The sequence below is a fragment of the Euprymna scolopes genome, chromosome 9 (genome assembly GCF_053919585.1).
Source record: "Euprymna scolopes isolate OS-2025 chromosome 9, ASM5391958v1, whole genome shotgun sequence".
NCBI lineage: Eukaryota > Metazoa > Mollusca > Cephalopoda > Sepiida > Sepiolidae > Euprymna > Euprymna scolopes.
In genome coordinates, this window is record NC_136490.1 from 136,666,757 (window position 1) to 136,683,655 (window position 16,899).

At 34.5% G+C, this 16,899-nt stretch overlaps 1 protein-coding gene across 7 annotated transcripts in view; it reads right to left on the bottom strand.

The window, feature by feature from the left end:
- Nucleotides 1-16,899, bottom strand: part of LOC145284867 (tumor necrosis factor alpha-induced protein 8-like) — a 447,133-nt gene that overhangs the window by 20,098 nt on the left and 410,136 nt on the right. For 5 of the 7 annotated variants that reach the window (XM_080133871.1, XM_080133870.1, XM_080133873.1 and 2 more), the window contains one exon: nt 3,629-3,685. The exons of the other annotated variants lie outside the window; for them this stretch is intronic. In XM_080133871.1, the coding sequence (XP_079989997.1) occupies nt 3,629-3,653 (25 nt within the window). In that variant the 5' untranslated portion in view covers nt 3,654-3,685. The remainder of the gene's footprint in view (nt 1-3,628; nt 3,686-16,899) is intronic. 7 annotated transcript variants of the gene reach the window in all.

Sequence of the window (16,899 nt, forward strand, 5' to 3'; positions counted from 1 at the left end):
ACAGTCACGCTTCTGGATGATTATTTAAATCATAAAAGAAGACAAAGGGATATAACGAGATCTTGCTGAGTGATGTCACCATAAGGAGTGGGTGACAATAATCGATTTCTTGTTCTAGTAGATAAAGTTGGATACAGACATATAGTACACATCCTCCTTGTCATGTAAAAAGTTGAATAAATAAATGAGGCAGAACGAGACTTCTGCTCATGCCTAAGAAAATCCTGACCAGTGTTTAAATAAAACGATTTGAACTGTTAATTCTTATGTTGTGTTCACAAAGACAAAGATTGCAATGTCAAATTGTGAAGAGAGTTGCAGAAATGCAACATTGCGATGCGTGAGGTAAAAATGGAGAGTAGAAAGTGGACCTTAGGTTTTACTTTAGACAGCCTTGTAAGATCCAAAATAAGGTAAAAGAAGCCATTTTGGTGCTTGTGTAGTATAATGGGATTTCAAAAAGTACATTTTAAGTAAAAAATAAACAAGCAAAAAAAAAAAAAAAAAAAAAACCGATCACGTACGTAATTACGTTTTATGCTAAAATTGGTAAAAATTATCAAGTAAAAAAAACAAAAACAAAAAAAACAGGTAAAAATAAAATTTATCAAATTATAGTTTTATCATATTGGTTAAAGAGTTTAAGAGCCAGGGGAGATAACTGCACCTTATGATTTGGACAAATTCGCCATTTCAAAATAGAAATTAGCAGACTACTAATATGCTATTTATATATATTTTTTTTTTTAGTTCAAACAGATCTATTTTATCATTTTTTGTAATTTTATAAATTTTTACGCATTGTGACATGACACTTAAGTACGTAATCGTCATCATGTTTTTACTCCAAAATGTATTCTGCTGAAAACTTCTTATACTGCCCAAGCATCGTCATTTCTTCCAGAAAATGATTTTTATAAATTTGAAAATATAAAACAATCCTAAAAATAAGGCTCAGGTGTGAATGAACTTCACTTTTTAAAAAAATAATGTGGGATCTGTGTTCACACGAAAATAATTCATTAAAAAGATGGCGTTTAAAGGGCATAATAGTAATGTAGGTTTGTTTGCTAGTACTCCCTAGGAATTGAATTCCTCTGTCTCGTACAATTCCTGGTCAGATGTGAGTATGGGTTAGCAGCTGTTAGCCTTCTAGTAAATATATAAGCATATAAAGTAGCTGATCTTCCACAACGTAAGAAATTTTTTTATCAGGCTTCCATTTATTTACGTCCCCACAAGGGCAGAGTTAGACAGAAGGTCAGTTTTTATGAGGGAAAATCCAGTTCTCAAAAATGTGGAACTGAATTGGGACAAAAATAGAAATTTCCCAAATTTCTCCTTAACTAGTAATTTTTTTTTTTTTTTTTTTTTTTTTTAAATATATACGGTTACTTTTTAAAAAGTTTTTATTCGTCATCAGTGATTCTAGACAAATACAAGTTTTTAATGTGAATACAAAAGAGCATCAAGACGTTCATATTGTGATTTAAGTTTATTCCGGACAGAAACGGTTTGCACATGAGAGAGAGAATAGTTTTCTTTTCTTTAACTATCTTATTAAGGATAAACAGATAGACACAATGAAGTGGGGGTGGGGGGAGCATTTCATTCTTAGCGATTATCAATGCTTTTCTTTCAGTGATTACAGCACGTTCGGTGATCCATCTCATACCTCATCCATAGACAAAACTGATCTCTGTCAACCTCGATATCCGTGACGTCATGTGTCATGCCTTTATGTCTGTCTTTGACCTCTTCGACTTTATAACATCTCTATCCGCTATCTTTCATCAGAACCAGTTTATTTCTCAAACTCTGCGTCACTTCGATCTGCACTTAGCTTGATGCCTGTCAAAATTTTTTTTTTTTTTTTTACATAGGCATCACCACTTATCAAGGCCAATAGGCCACTCGAGGATAAGAGTTAAAGAGTGTACAGTAGAAATTGGACAATATAGTAACCGTTAGTAATGGAGATTCGGTAAATTTGTTAACTTATATGGAATGGCTCATCAAAAACTAACAATTAATGATCTAACTGCTCTCTGATGTAGGGCCACCCATTACGTAACGTACAGAAAAAGATAAGGTGTAGTATCAGAACAGAGAATACACTTTGCTTCACCTAAAAAGCCAAGTTGTCAATTTATCGATAATAGTTCTTATACAAGATTAGATTACTTATACTTAAGAACTCTTGCATCTTATGACACATGAGGCAGTCAAAGTATCCCATCATTTTCAATCTGAAGCCAGATCCACAGTGTCCATCCAGTTTCTTTCATTGCAATCAAATCTTCCAATAAGTTGCTTCCAATTCAATTTTAATCTATCTTTTTTTCCATCAGAGATCCATTGGAGCATTGGTTGCAATTCTCTCTGTAGTCAATGCCCGAGCTAGTCTCGATGTAGTTTGCAGATTATTGACAATACTAGTACCTGTTGATTAATGTAATATCTGACTTCTTGGTTGGTTATTCAATTGTTCCATTTGATCTCTAGAATCCTTCTAAGGTATTTGGAACCAAACATCTAATTTCTACCGTTGGCCGATTCTGAGATGCCAATAACAGTGTGGGATCTGCATTCACACGAAATTAATTCATTAAAAAGATGACGTTTAAATGGCATAATAGTATATAGCAGTGTGAAAAGCATGTTGCTGTTATAAATACTTGATTTAGATTTGAGGGTAATTTTTTGTTTCTTCAGATCTTATAGAGTTGGTTAAATGCAACTGAAACCTTATGAACTGCAACTTGTAGTTGATACTGATTTACCTGTTTATGGAGCTTCCTATAATGTTATGTTCAAACGCCACTCCCCTAACAAACGTTGGTACTCCATGATCTTTAAGAGTAGATGCATCACTAAAAACAAAGCAATCAATTTATTAAGGACTAGCAGGGTGCCCGGCATCGCTCTGTCGTAAAACATGCTTACATATATTTCAATTTATGCACATTTCGTATTTATCTTTTTATCGTGTCAATTTTCAATTGATTATTATATTGTACCCAATATATAGTAGTGATTTCAAAAGTAAAAACAAACAAAAAAAATGATTTGGGTACCATCAGCTAGAATCGAAACCAAAACATTTACCACACCAGTCTTAGTCGTTACTGTTTGAACCATCATCAGATGAATAATAAATAGTTAAAAGTGAACTGACTTTAACTACAATTATAGCATGCAGGTCTTGCAAGCCGTTGGTAGAGAGGCTAATTCTCATGGGAGACCGTCTTTAGGGTTCAAAATTTGAATCAAACTTAGTTTATCCAAACAGGAGCATCTATGATAGACAAAAAAGACATTTTGGAGGGGGGTACATGATGGAAAGGAAACTGGCTGGATGCAGGTATGGACATATGCAAAGGTCTACTGCATTCAGTCAAAAATGCATTTATTTATATGTATAAGCAATGCATAATCATCAGTGTGTGTGTGTGTGTGTGTGTGTGTGTATATCTGTGTGTATTATGCAAGTGCATGTTTATGCCTTGTGTGAGTGCACCAGGTTTCCGCACGCGCAACTATATTAGTTAGCGATTATGTAGAATCTAATGTATGAGTGGACTAGGCGTGCTTGCACCTATTTGCACGGCGATTGGACAGGGCTTACCTTCATCATCACTGATGTCAGCCATAACAAAAAGTCAGAGATCTCTCTAATCAGAGCCTGGAAGAAATGGATTAAACAAGATACAAACTAAAAACATTGTAGGATTTACACATCATTTGATCATTTGTTCCTAACCCACATTTCTGGCTTCCCAGTGCAACCAGGAATAACAATTATTTGTATCTTGTATTGTAAACACAAAAATATTTAAATAAACATTTGTGAGTAAACAGTAAATGTTAATATATACAAGTGCACGTCAAAAGTGGTGAAAAAATATTCTTCTCCAGTGTTTGTACTTATATTCATATAAAATAACATCTGAATTGGTAATGCTTAAAAAAATAAAATAAATTCACAAAAAAAACAAAAAAAAAATTGTCTCAAACTGGAAAGTTAAAAAAAAAAGGAAAAATAACAAATTTTATTAAAGCAGATAGTAAAGCAAAGAAAATGTCTCATTATTAAAAGTAAGGTAGGTGTCTGACTTGCTATTTGATTTATCAGTTCTAAATACTTAAAAAAAAAGAAAAAGAAAAAAAAAAAAAAAAAAGACGGATCATATTATATACACATAACCCTTTGTTATAGAGTATAGAATGAAAATGAGATTAGAATGTTATTATTTGGAATTCAAAGCCGAGTTTGTTCTGACAGTCTGTGCGTTATGAAAATCTATATGTAAATTTGTAAAACAAAAAAAAATATCTTTCTCCAGTGTTTTTACTTATATTCATATGAAATAACATCTGCATTGGTGATGCTTAAAAACCGTAAAGTAAAAAAAAAAACAAAAAAACAAAAACAAAAAAAGACAACAAAAAACAAAACAAAAAAAAACAAACAAATTTGTTATAGAAAAACAAAGATGTCACATACTGAAACAGATTGAAGTAGGAGAATGTCTGACTTGTTATTTGATTTCTCAATTCTTCCAAATACTTGAAATGATATATATATATATATATATATATATATATATATAATTAATTTCTTCAGGGTGATACAGCGAAACAGTACTGTGTGGATGATCAATATATTAGCGTTGAGACAATCGGAATCGGGAATTGAAAAAAAAAAAAAATCGTAATTTTTGGAGGTATCGGAAAATGTCATGCCTGTTTTCTGATGTTCAAAGTGATTCTTTTTGTTTTTATTTTTTCGTTTTTAAACTTTATTTTCTACAACTCGTATTGATAATAAAACGATAAATATTTATTGATTTTAAACTACCAGTAAAATTTTACTCTATAGATCACACTCATAAGTGCACTTTTAAATTTGCATAAATATATACACATTTTACATGTTTTTTTTTTGTTTTTTTTGTGGTAATTCAGCTTCTCTCAAACAAAAACTACATTCAGAGATTTAAATAGAATCGCTAATTGTATTGGAATCGGGAAAAATATTAGAATCGTCTCATTAGTAATATATATCATGTACACATAGCTCTTTATTATAGAGTGGAGAATGAAAATTGTGTGGAGATGGTTCTTTCTTATAAAACAGGGTGATACAATTATAGGTTAAAGATTGGAATGCAAACCTGGGTTACATTTAGCATTCAAAGACACGTTTGTTTTGACAGTTTGTGAGTTATGAAAATCTATATGTAAATTTGTAAAAAAGTTATTTGTTAGAAATGAATGCCTCGAACAAAAATATTTAGATAAATACAGTCAGTTAATTAGGAAAAAACCCCCCAAAAAACTATAGCAGTAAATATCGTAAACAGTGTTTGAGACATCAATAAAAAGTAAGAAACGTAAAATCTTTTTTGTTGCAATACCTCATTTGAGCTTAAACCTGCAGAAGAAAATAGTGTTTTTGCATTATTGTGAACATATGAAATGTTTTTGTCTTTAATTTAAAAGAGTGACATGAAAAGGGGAGATAATTCGGGAAACAAGTACCAGTTGTAATCTACAAAAATAAATAAAACACCTGTTATTTGCTTTAAACTGAAGTTGTGATTGTTTTAAGGAAGAGTTCTTTGTTGCTGCACTGACTGGATTGACAATTTTGGACCGGCATGAATGGGACCATCACAGCCTGTGTAGTGTGTGCAGAAGTGCATGTTCATAGGAACTCTTCATTAAAGTTTTTTTTACTATTACTTCACTTATACATATAAGCATCGTCTTTGGTCGGTTCTTGTCATTTTGGTGTCATCCCTGTGGCAGGTTATTTTCTTAAGGTATATTCTAGTTGTTTTTGTTACATCTTTAATTAAAAGGTTGAATCCCAACAGACTTCAAAGCAATCAAATCGTATTTTCAGTTAACCCTTTACCAACAGAAGATATTTTTATGCAATGAATACATTTTTTTTTTTTAAATCATTAAACACATACATGGCTGAAATCAGCATGCAACTGACGCACGAACATAAACAAACCCCTCATTCACTTGTTGAACCATGCATATGTTGTCTATAGAAGAGGATAGATCCTGGCAGTTGGAGAATGAAGCAAATAAGATCGAAAATAATATTTATTAAAAGAGAATGCTAGAATCGAACTGTGATTAAAAGTTAAATACATATTGTTATTTAGATACGATGATAGGAATGTAAACAATTGCCCATTATATTTATACTATTTAATAAAATTCTAAATGTTTATTTATTTGTGTGTGTGTATATATACCCCCCCCCTAAAACTTTTGAACGGATGCACTGAATTGAAAAATTCTTTATTTCCCCTAAAAGGCGTGAGTCCCTAGATTGCCCTTATCTATATAAATTTCCTTAACGGAAATGTTTGTTTTATCGTTATTTCCATGGCAGATGCTCGTCTGAACTCCAATCTCTGGTCCCCCCTCGCCAATCTTTCACGAAAAACACCCGTCTAGCTGAATCTACTGTGAAAAATTTCCCCCACTCTATATCTGTGCCTAAATCAAAACGCAGATTCCATGAACAAAGCTTCTTTCTTAGAACTGCACGCCTGTGGAACTCTGTTCCGTCTGCCTGCTTCCCTCCGGACTACAACTTGGTTGTCTTCAAGTCCAATGTTAACAAGTTCCTAATGAACCGCCCCCTTAAGTAAACATTTCAGCAAATCTCCTCACTAACGTAATGTACTTGCAATAACCCTTATCCCTGAGTGGCTTCCGGGCCTTGATAAGTGGTGATCACTGTGTAAAAAAAAAAAAAAAAAAAAAAAAAAAAAAAAAAGCATGTGAGAAACATTTATCATTACCGTAAAATGTTTCTCACATGCTTTTCCCGTTAAGGAAATTTTTCTTTTCTCTTCAAAAATGCTCTATTGTCAAAAGTGTGTTTATTCATAAAGTCTGAAGAAATGCTGGTTTTGGAAAAAATTTCAAACGATATAATGTTTGAAATTGTTCGACTGGACATGGAAACAATTGTAACGTAAAATGAAATACACTTTTTGTTGCCATGAACACCTTTTTAAAGTCTTGCTTTTGCTTTCACGGTATATTAATGCTCAATTATGAAATATGATAATTTTGTAGCTTACTCCTAAAGTCAACTCTTTTTGGCTTAAAACTCATTGGTATATGAAAATTTACTGAATTACACGAACTCAGTATATTACATATAAGTCTATATATATATATATATATATATATATTAGATAATATTCATTTCTAAGGAAGTTCTTTTGATAATAAAGATGTAATATTAAAAATCTCACTATAAGTTATTTGATTATTTTGATTTATCCACTTTTTTTCCATTCAACTCTATTTCTTACTAGCTAGTATTATTTCCTCTTGCCAGGTAATACTGGCTACCTTTAAAGTAAATATCTCATAAAATGAAGTGTTATTGAGATAGGACGTATGAAAGGCAAAAAGGATAAATAATTAGACAGGAAAAAAATAAAAGTCAAACAAGAGTCATTGGTTTCGTTCAGATCAACTAACGTCTTCAGAAAAAGTTTGTAGAAACCAATGAATAAAACAAACTCGTATTTATTATCCCACTAGCGAGGGGTACCCGGCGTTGCCCGAGTGTTTGGAGGTGTGCGTGGAAACTCCGGGAGTGGGGGTGGGGTTAAAAAAAAAAAACAGTAAGTATGAGGATCGAACCCGAACCGTTGAGGCAAAGTTGTAAATTAAAGTGTGAAAAAAAAAAAACAAAAAAAACAAACAAAAAAAACAAAACGTGCGACGTTAAACATTGCCCCATCACGAGATGCTAACGGAAACTCGTTTGAATTTATTTAATTACTTGGATTTGGCAGGTGCCCGTTTTAATGAGGTCAAGTTTGACTGCGGAATAGTATTTACTGCTGAACGCTTTTTCCCCCCCCAAAGATGTTATAGGAAAAAGACTAACCCACATGCGGCGAGCGACAAATGTTAAATATTTATCTTCCCGAAATCGAGCAAATTAAATAGACAGGCGAGCTTCGTTGTTAACTGTGAGATATTACGATTTATATGTGATATAAAAAGTTTTAAAGTTGTGAACCGACCGACCACTTCTGAAAGAAGCCTTTTGTAGACATATAGAAAAAAGCGAACACACATACATACATTTTCGCTTTTATATTTATAGATTACAACAGAATAAAATCCTAAACTCTCATAGCCTCGTTCTTCAAACCTGTTTACTTCCACAATGAAGAACCCTACACCAAAAGCTTTCAAAATATTCTCTACAATGCTAAATGCAAAGATTTTAATATTTACAACATAAAACAAACTAACAGTGTACGACATGAAAAACTGGAATCTTAGGAAGGTCTCCATTCAAATAATAGGAGCAAGTGGACTCGTGTCAAAGAATTAAAAAAAAAACTACCTGACAAATATACCGGGTGAACCAAACAACAGAGATTCAAACAATTGCAATTAAAAGGAACGGTTATAATCTTTAAAACGTCTATCGATTCGAATGTTATATGGGTGAATGTCTAGCATCCGGTAGGATGCCCTATCCTCAGCTTAAATAAAAGAAAATTGATTAATAATAACAGTACAAATGTCTCTTTAAAATAATGCCAGCAGCACAAATAACAATGACAAAAATGATAAAAAGCTTCTAACTTTATTTCTACCTCCGTACAAAAACAATTCAAACCTGACCGAAATATCAACTTTTACAGAAAAAAGATTTACTCATCGCACCACTCTAAAGAAACTTCATCCTTAATCAGTATCTATAAAATAAAATGTGCCTCGTGTCTGATGTTTTATATTGGCAAAACGGCTATAAATATCAAATGCATTTACAAACATAAACAGAGCCTCAATCTTACACACTGAACACATTTACCCATAATTTTGACCTTCAAACCTGCACCCTCCTCAAAACTGAATTCTCTCTCTGTGCCGCAAGTGCATCAAAAATAGAACCTCAAACACATTTCTTATACTCAAGAACACATTTACTAATAATTTTGATCCTGAAAACTGCACTTTCCTAAAGACTGAATCGTCACTCTAGGCCAAAAGTGCATCAAAAGTGCCTTCATCCTTCTCTTGTCATCATTTAATGTAAACCATAGGCTCGGCTCTTACTCAACTAGACATCTAGTAAAAGTCAAACAATGAAGTATACCCCACCACTTCATTATCCACTCCGACCCTGGTTAAGTACTAATTATTTTTTACTGCTAGTTATCCATTCAACCATTTTTCTTTTTTCTCCAATTAACTTTTTTGCATATGCAAGATATATATATATATTTTTAAATAGTTTGGCACATCCAGTTTAAAAAATAACCTGGCCAGATATAGGTTAGCCTGGAATTTCTAAAAAATTGGTCCAACATATGCTAGTGTGTAAAATGGATTTTATACCAAATATGAAATAGGATGACTGAGAAATCATTTTGGTTTTTATTTTCTGGTATCTTTTGATACCAGAAAATAATAACCAATAAGCAATAAGTCGATGTAGGCAAAAACAAATCAAAATAAAAAAGTGATGGAAAATAATTCTTTGATACATCGAATGGCTTACAGGTTGACTTCTAATCAATAGGCAACAAAGGAGAGGGGAGAACAGGAAAGAAATAAAGATAAAGACCTCTTTCGGCTTATTTCTTATATTAAATAGCTATCCCCTTTCCAAAAGGAAATTAAAACAGTTGGCACAGACCCCCCCCCCTTCAATCTATCTATAAAAGTGAAAATGTGTGTGTGTGTGTGTGTGTGTGTGTGTGTGTGTCTGCGTACATTTCCCTCCCAAATAACTCAATTTTTAGTCTACAGACTCGAGATTTGACATAAGGAGTATTGAGATTTGGGAAAATCTTTTTAATCAGTTTTCGGCCTTCTATCTCTACACCATCTATGCTCTGATGTCAATCTGGCATCGGTTGAAATGAATGGCTCTTGTCTTGGGGAGGCTCCATGTTTTGACAAGCTTCTGGGCTTGACCTTTACTCCTGACCTGAAATGGAACACGTATATCAAATCAATTGCCAAGGTTGCTGGAAAAATGGTGGGATCCTTCTACCGCTCCAGAAGTTATCTCACTCCTGATGCAATTCTCTACCTATATTAAAGCCAGATACAGCCAATGATGGGGAACTGTTGCCACATCTGGGCAGGAGCTGCTAGAAGCAGCTTATCCTGCCTTGACAGTGTTCAAAATAGATTTTGTAGCTTAGTAGGGGATGCCCTTTTCTCTTCCCTGCAACCTCTTTCCCACAGAAGAGTAGTTGCGAGCCTGTCTCTACTTTATTGATATTTATATGGCAAATGCTCAGCTGAGTTTCAATCTATGCCCCCCCTCGCCAAACTTTCACGAAAAAATACTCGTCTAGCCAAAACCACTATAATTTTCCACACTCTTTATCTGTGCCTAAACCTAAATGCAAATTTCATGAACAAAGCTTCTTTCTTAGAGCTGCACGCCTGTGTAACTCTCTTCCAATTGCCTGCTTTCTAGCTGACTACAATCTGATTGTCTTCTAGTCCAATGTAAACAAATTCTTGATGAACCGTCTCCTTTAAGTAATCCAATTTACAAAATTCCCACTACTTATGTTTACTACACCATAATCACACTGACTAATATATACCCATTAACCCTTACCCTCAAGTAGCCTCTGGGCCTTGATAAGTGGTGATTCATGTGGGGGAAAAAAAAAAAATTTGGCTGTCAAGAGGTCAAAGTTCAACGATTTAACCTTTGAAAATAAAACAAAAAAAAACAAAAAACAAAAAAAAAACTCCTCTGCCAATTTTGGGTCTAAACACTTTAAATTTTAAATGTAGATTACTTGGACATGGATCAAACTTTAATTTGATTTGAACCCCAAAAAATAAATGTTAAGGGGTCAAAATTGGGGTCAAAGTTAAATATTTGACTTCTGCGGTCTCTACCCATTTACTCAATTTCTGGTCTAAATATTTGAAATTTTACATAAAGGATATTCAGAGATAGGGCAAGTTTTTTTTAATCGGTTTAGGTCGAAAATTTGAGCTGCCAAGGGGTCAAAGTTTAAAAGATTTGACCTTTGCAGCGTCTAGCAAACTACTCAGCCAATTTTGGGTCTAAACATTTAAAATTTATACATAACGGGTATTTAGACATGCAGCAAGCATTTTAATCAGTTTTGAGGCGAAAATTTGGCTGCCAAAAGGTCAAAGTTGAAAGAGTTGACTTTTGCAGACTCTATCAAACTCCTCCGCCAATTTTGTGTCTAAACACTTGAAACCTTAGATGTAGGTTACCTGGACATGGTCAAAGTTTTTAATATATATATATATATATATATAGTTTTGAGGCGAAAATTTGGCTGCCAAAAGGTCAAAGTTGAAAGAGTTAGCCATTACAGATTCTACCAAATTGCTCTGCCAATTTTGGGTCTAAACACTTGAAATTTTAGATGCAGGTTACCTGGACAGGAGTTCAACTTTTTAATATATATATACATATGCACATAAAGTTATGAACAGTACATAGGGCCTGAGCAAAGCTGAGCTGAACTCCTAGTAAATAATACAGAAATATTAGTGCACAAGGTACAAGACTACTTATTTCATACTTTCTTTTTTTTTTTTTTTTTTACAAGGGTGTCACCACTTATCAAGTCCCAGAGGCCACTCGAGGATAAGGGTTAATAGGTATACATTAGTCATTGTGATTTTAGCATAGTAAACAGTGGGAATTTTGAAACTTGGATTACTTAGGGGGACGATTCAATTAGAACTTGTTCACATTGGACTTTTTCTTTTTTTTTTTTTTTCATAGGTATCAACTCATTATCAAGGCCAAGAGGCTACTCAAGGATAAGGGTTAAAGAGTGTACAGTAGACAATTGGACAATATAATAATCATTAGTAATGAAAATTTGTTAAATTTGATAACTTATATGGAACGGCTCATCAAGAACTTATTTACGTTAGACTTGAAGACAACCATATTGTAGTCAGCCGGAAAGCAGGAAAACGGAAGACAATTCCACAGGCGTGCAGTTCTAATAAAAAAGCCCTGTTCATGGAATCTACGTTTAGGTTTAGGCACAGATAAAGAGTGGGGGAAATTATTGATAGTGTTTACAGCTAGACGAGTGTTTCTTGTGAAAGTTTTGCGAGGGGGGACCATAGATTGAAGCTCAGTCGAACACTTTCCATGAAAATAACGATACATCAGAGACAAACTCGCAACATCTCTTCTGTGAGATAGAGGTTGCAGAGAAGAGAAAAGGACATCTCCTACGAGGCTACGAAGTCTATTTTGAACTCTATCAAGGCAGGCCAAGTTCTTTCTAGCAGCTCCTGCCCAGATGTGGCAACAGTATTCCATCCTTGGACGTACCTGGCTCTTATATAGATAGAGAATAGCATCAGCAGTGAGATATCTACTGGATTGATAGAAAGATCCCACCATTTTTCCAGCGGCCTTGGCAACAGATTTGATGTAAGTGTTCCATTTAAGATCAGGAGTAATGGTCAAGCCCAGAAGCTTGTCAAAACTTGAGGCCTCCTGAAGACGAGAGCCATTCATTTCAATTGATGCCAGATGTGGATCAGAATGTTGATGATGTAAAGAGAGAAGCTTGGTTTTAGATGCATTAAAAGTAACCAGCCACTCCTTTCCCCATTGTACTACATGCTCAAGATCAGAGGAGAGAGAATTGGAGAGAACTTGGTCGTTTACTGTCTTAGATGTGCTACCATAAATGGTAGTGTCGTCAGCATAAATGTCTACAAATGATGTAAGGATGTGATTTGGAAGATCATTAATGTAGATCAGGAAAAGAGTTGGGCCCAGGATGGACCCCTGAGGGACACCGGCATTAATACTGTGGGCTTCTGATTTTTGCCCATCAACTACTACTCTTATGAACCTATCAGAAAGAAATGATTTAATAATTGAGAAGACATTTCCAGCTATACCATAGCTAGAGATCTTATGAAGTAAACCTTTATGCCATACCCTATCAAAGGCCTTAGATATGTCAAGAGCAATTGCCCTAGAAAGGTTGCCTCCGTCAAGAGATTTGCTAATCCTATGAGATATAACTGTAAGCACATCTACTGTAGATCTAGCAGAACGGAAACCATATTGAGTGTCACTAAGAAGGTTATTTTTGTTGAGATGGTTGATTACTTCTGTATTTAACAGATTCCAGAAACTTACTCATGACGCACAGGAGACTTATTGGCCTGTACTGAGAGGGGGATGAGCGATCACCTGAATTCTTAAATACAGGGCATACAGATGAAATTTTCCAGGGAGATGGGAAACTATTCTCCTTAAGACAACGTTTAAATAGTTTTGTAAGTATGGGCGCTAGTTCAGGTTGAAGTTTTTTTGAGTACTATAATTGGAATACCGTCCGGGCCAGTTGCTTTACTGGAATCAAGGTTTTTGATTAGCTTGGCAACATCACGTACAGATATACGTATATCACATAGTGTGTTTTCAGATACAGGAGGAAATATTGGGGGTTGGCGGCCTTGATCGCAAAAGGTAGAATTAGCTGCAAAGTTCTTGACAAAGAGTTTGGCTTTGTCTGATGCTGACGAGATTACCTCAGGTCCATTGATGATAGTTGGAATGGAGCGCACACTTCTGTTCAGAATTCTGTTTGCTATTTGCCAAAACTGGTGGGAACCAAGCCGCTGCTCAGCTACTTTGGACTTAACAGATTGAGCATACGACCATCTTGCGCTCTTTATTACTTTCTTACAATGGTTGCTGGCAGTCCTGAAAGCGGCTTTAGTTTCCATACATCTATTACGTTGGAAACAGTAGAAAAAGTGATTTCTGTGCGCAATGAATACAACTGCTCTTCCTTTTACACTAAGCATTAATACATTAGACACCAGGGCTTTAAATTGCAAGTGATTTTTCAACTGGTAACTAGAAATAATAAAATGCTTGTCTTTTGGCAATTGTGTTTTTTTTTTTTTCACTGGCAATCTTCCAAAGCTCATTACTGAATGAAAAATGTTTTTTCAAACTTTTTTTAAAAAATAAAACAGTCAAATTATGAAAAAGAAAGGTATATTGTTTTATTAAACCTTTTATTGAACGAAAACTGTTTAAAAACATCTGAAGAATTTTATATGATTGCACCTTCAAATCTGAACATAAAATTCGATGAATTTAGAATTACATTTATTTAAAAAATACAGAAAAATTTTATGATGTACGCACTCATCATAGAACGAATATGTCATTCAAAAAAAAAAAAATGTGGGTTTTCTATTTGGCTAGTAAACGAAAATATTTAATTATCAAAAGTCAACTAAAGATAAGTTTGTCTATAAAGCTCTGAATACATTTGCTACAGTTTGCATTTTTCGTTCTATCAGCCAGGACTAGATACTGTACCATACCAAAGTAACACCAACCCTAAGCAGATGGAGCTGGCTTTCTCCAAAAGAGGAAGTTTTATAGGAGTCCCCCGTCGCATGTATATCCCTATCAAGGGAGATAACAACAATAGGTTTTTGCAGTTCTTGCAGGGAGGTGTCAACGTCCTCTTACATACAAATTGTCACCCACCTGATACTGACCAGGCTCAATGTTGCTTAACCTGTGATCTAATGAGAACAGATACTCAAATGTGATTACGCCATACCATTTTCCTGGATAGAAGTATTCATTTATTTTATTCTTAGATATTGTTGCCTGTAGCAAGAAAGGCTGCCACTTAAAAAAATGTGGCCAACGCATGTGACCATTATGCCATGAGTCCATGTTTGACAAAGATTCCCAAGTGCAACAAGAATATTTCCAAGTTTAGAAAGGGCACCTGAAAAAGCGTGGCAGTCTAGAAGGGTAAGCCATGTTTAGGTTTAGAACAGTTTCCGATGGTTCATTGTTCTGCACAAGTCCTGGGAGGTGACTGGTTTGCAGTAGACAGTTCTCGAGTTGGAATCCAGAGCAAAAGATTTTTTCCGTGTTGACACGAAGAAGAAAACATGTGAAATTGCTACGGAAAGGTTTAATATTTATGGAGCAATTCTGGTTTTTGATTGGTTGGTAGCAGAACGTGAATTAATTTGATTCGTCAGTTCCTAGCAGCATCGTTTATAAATAGAATCTCTTGACTGTGCGAGATCATACCCCATTATAATCAAAGATATTGTATCAGGCAATTACATTGGTTGAATCTTGTGAATAGTAATTCATATTTTTCTGATTTATCTCAAAATTTTTTTCTTTGAAATATTTTGCATGTCATTTGGAATTTCTGGAATTACCAAGAAATCTGAGTTTTCAGCAGCTTCATAACTCACTTCCTTTATTTTGTTCTTTAATCTTCATATTCTATGAGCAAGCTCTCTGATAAAGGGAGAAGAATTGCTGTTTTATAGGTTAGAATCTATCCACATAACACTTTAAATATTTTTTTAGCAACTTACATCAAGTAGTTTCATAGGGGATTGCAAACCTTGGCTGAACTTATGCATTCATGACCTGAAAGTTTTATCCCTCTGTTGCAGATATTGACAGTGCGAAGACTAAAAAAAGCAACTCCTGTCATGGACATGCATCAGAAGCAGAGGTACGCCAATGAATTCTTCCAATGAACTGAAATGATTAGGAGGTCTACCCTCACGGGTTTTGTATTCTCACCCTTTGAAAAGAGGTTAGTTTATTGGTAATTGCCAGAATGCCAACGGAACTGTCCAGGCATTTTTTGCAAGTGAAGGTACCCTTTCAAATCCTATTTTCTCAACCTTATGTCACATCTAGCTGTGAGAGAAAGATAAACATGCCCGTTGACCATGAATTAAAACATTAGGGTAGATTAAACTGCACACATGACAATCATGTTGACACTACCGTTCTTGGCAGATCATCGCGGTTGAGTAATATTGAGCCTGGTCAGTACCAAATGGGTGACCATTTTGAGTACAAGGTGCTGTATGTAGGAGGAACTTGACACCTCTACAAAAACTGCGAAAACCTAACATCGTCATCTCCTCTGACCCAGATATACATGTCAGTGAGGACCGCTTGTGAATTTGATATATCTAGGAAACTCTCCTTTAGAGGAAGCTGGTTCAACCCATCTAGGGGGAATACCATTTCGCTCATTTGTAGACTAAACTTCCAAGCCTTGATTATCCAATTCTGAACATTACTCTTTCTCTGCTCATCAACACATTGTTTCCAGAATCTTAAACTGAAATTGTTTGGATGTTTGTGGAAATTTAAAACATCTATACTCCTATAAATTTGATTTTCTTTTGTGTATTGATAATCATAAACCCTTTTTTTCTATTTATTTAAAACTAGCGGGTGTACCCAGCATTGTCTGGGTGTGGGGAGGTTTTATGGTAAGGGTATTGAGCAACGGAGCCCTAAAAAATATTGAGAAAAAAAAAATTAGCTGTAGTAGCCAGGCTCGAACCTGTAATGCAAAGGGGGAAAAGGTGAAAAAAAAAGTTCAACCGTTTAGCCCCCGCACTTAACGACGTCGGCGGGTTTTAAAATAAGGCTAGTCGTTGCAAGACATAGAATGACTTTGCAAAATGTTAATGAAAAAAAGTGATCCCTTCCTTTTAAAAAAACGGCCCAGTTGATGGTGTAGGATGAATGTTTTGGGCCAATTTTTGGATATTTCTCAGCCGAGAGACTAAGCTTTCAAACAATACCAATTTAGTCAGTGTTAGTTGTGTGTCAAAAGTTTTAGCGAGATATACAAACATACACACACACACTAACAGACGTTTAAGATTTATATTGTGGAAGAAAATACAACTATTATATATGAATCATGGAATTCCATTCATTTGCAAAAGATTTAACTAATTTGCATATTCTTTTAAACATTCATCTTAATTCCCTATTAGTTTTTTTTTCAGTTTTGT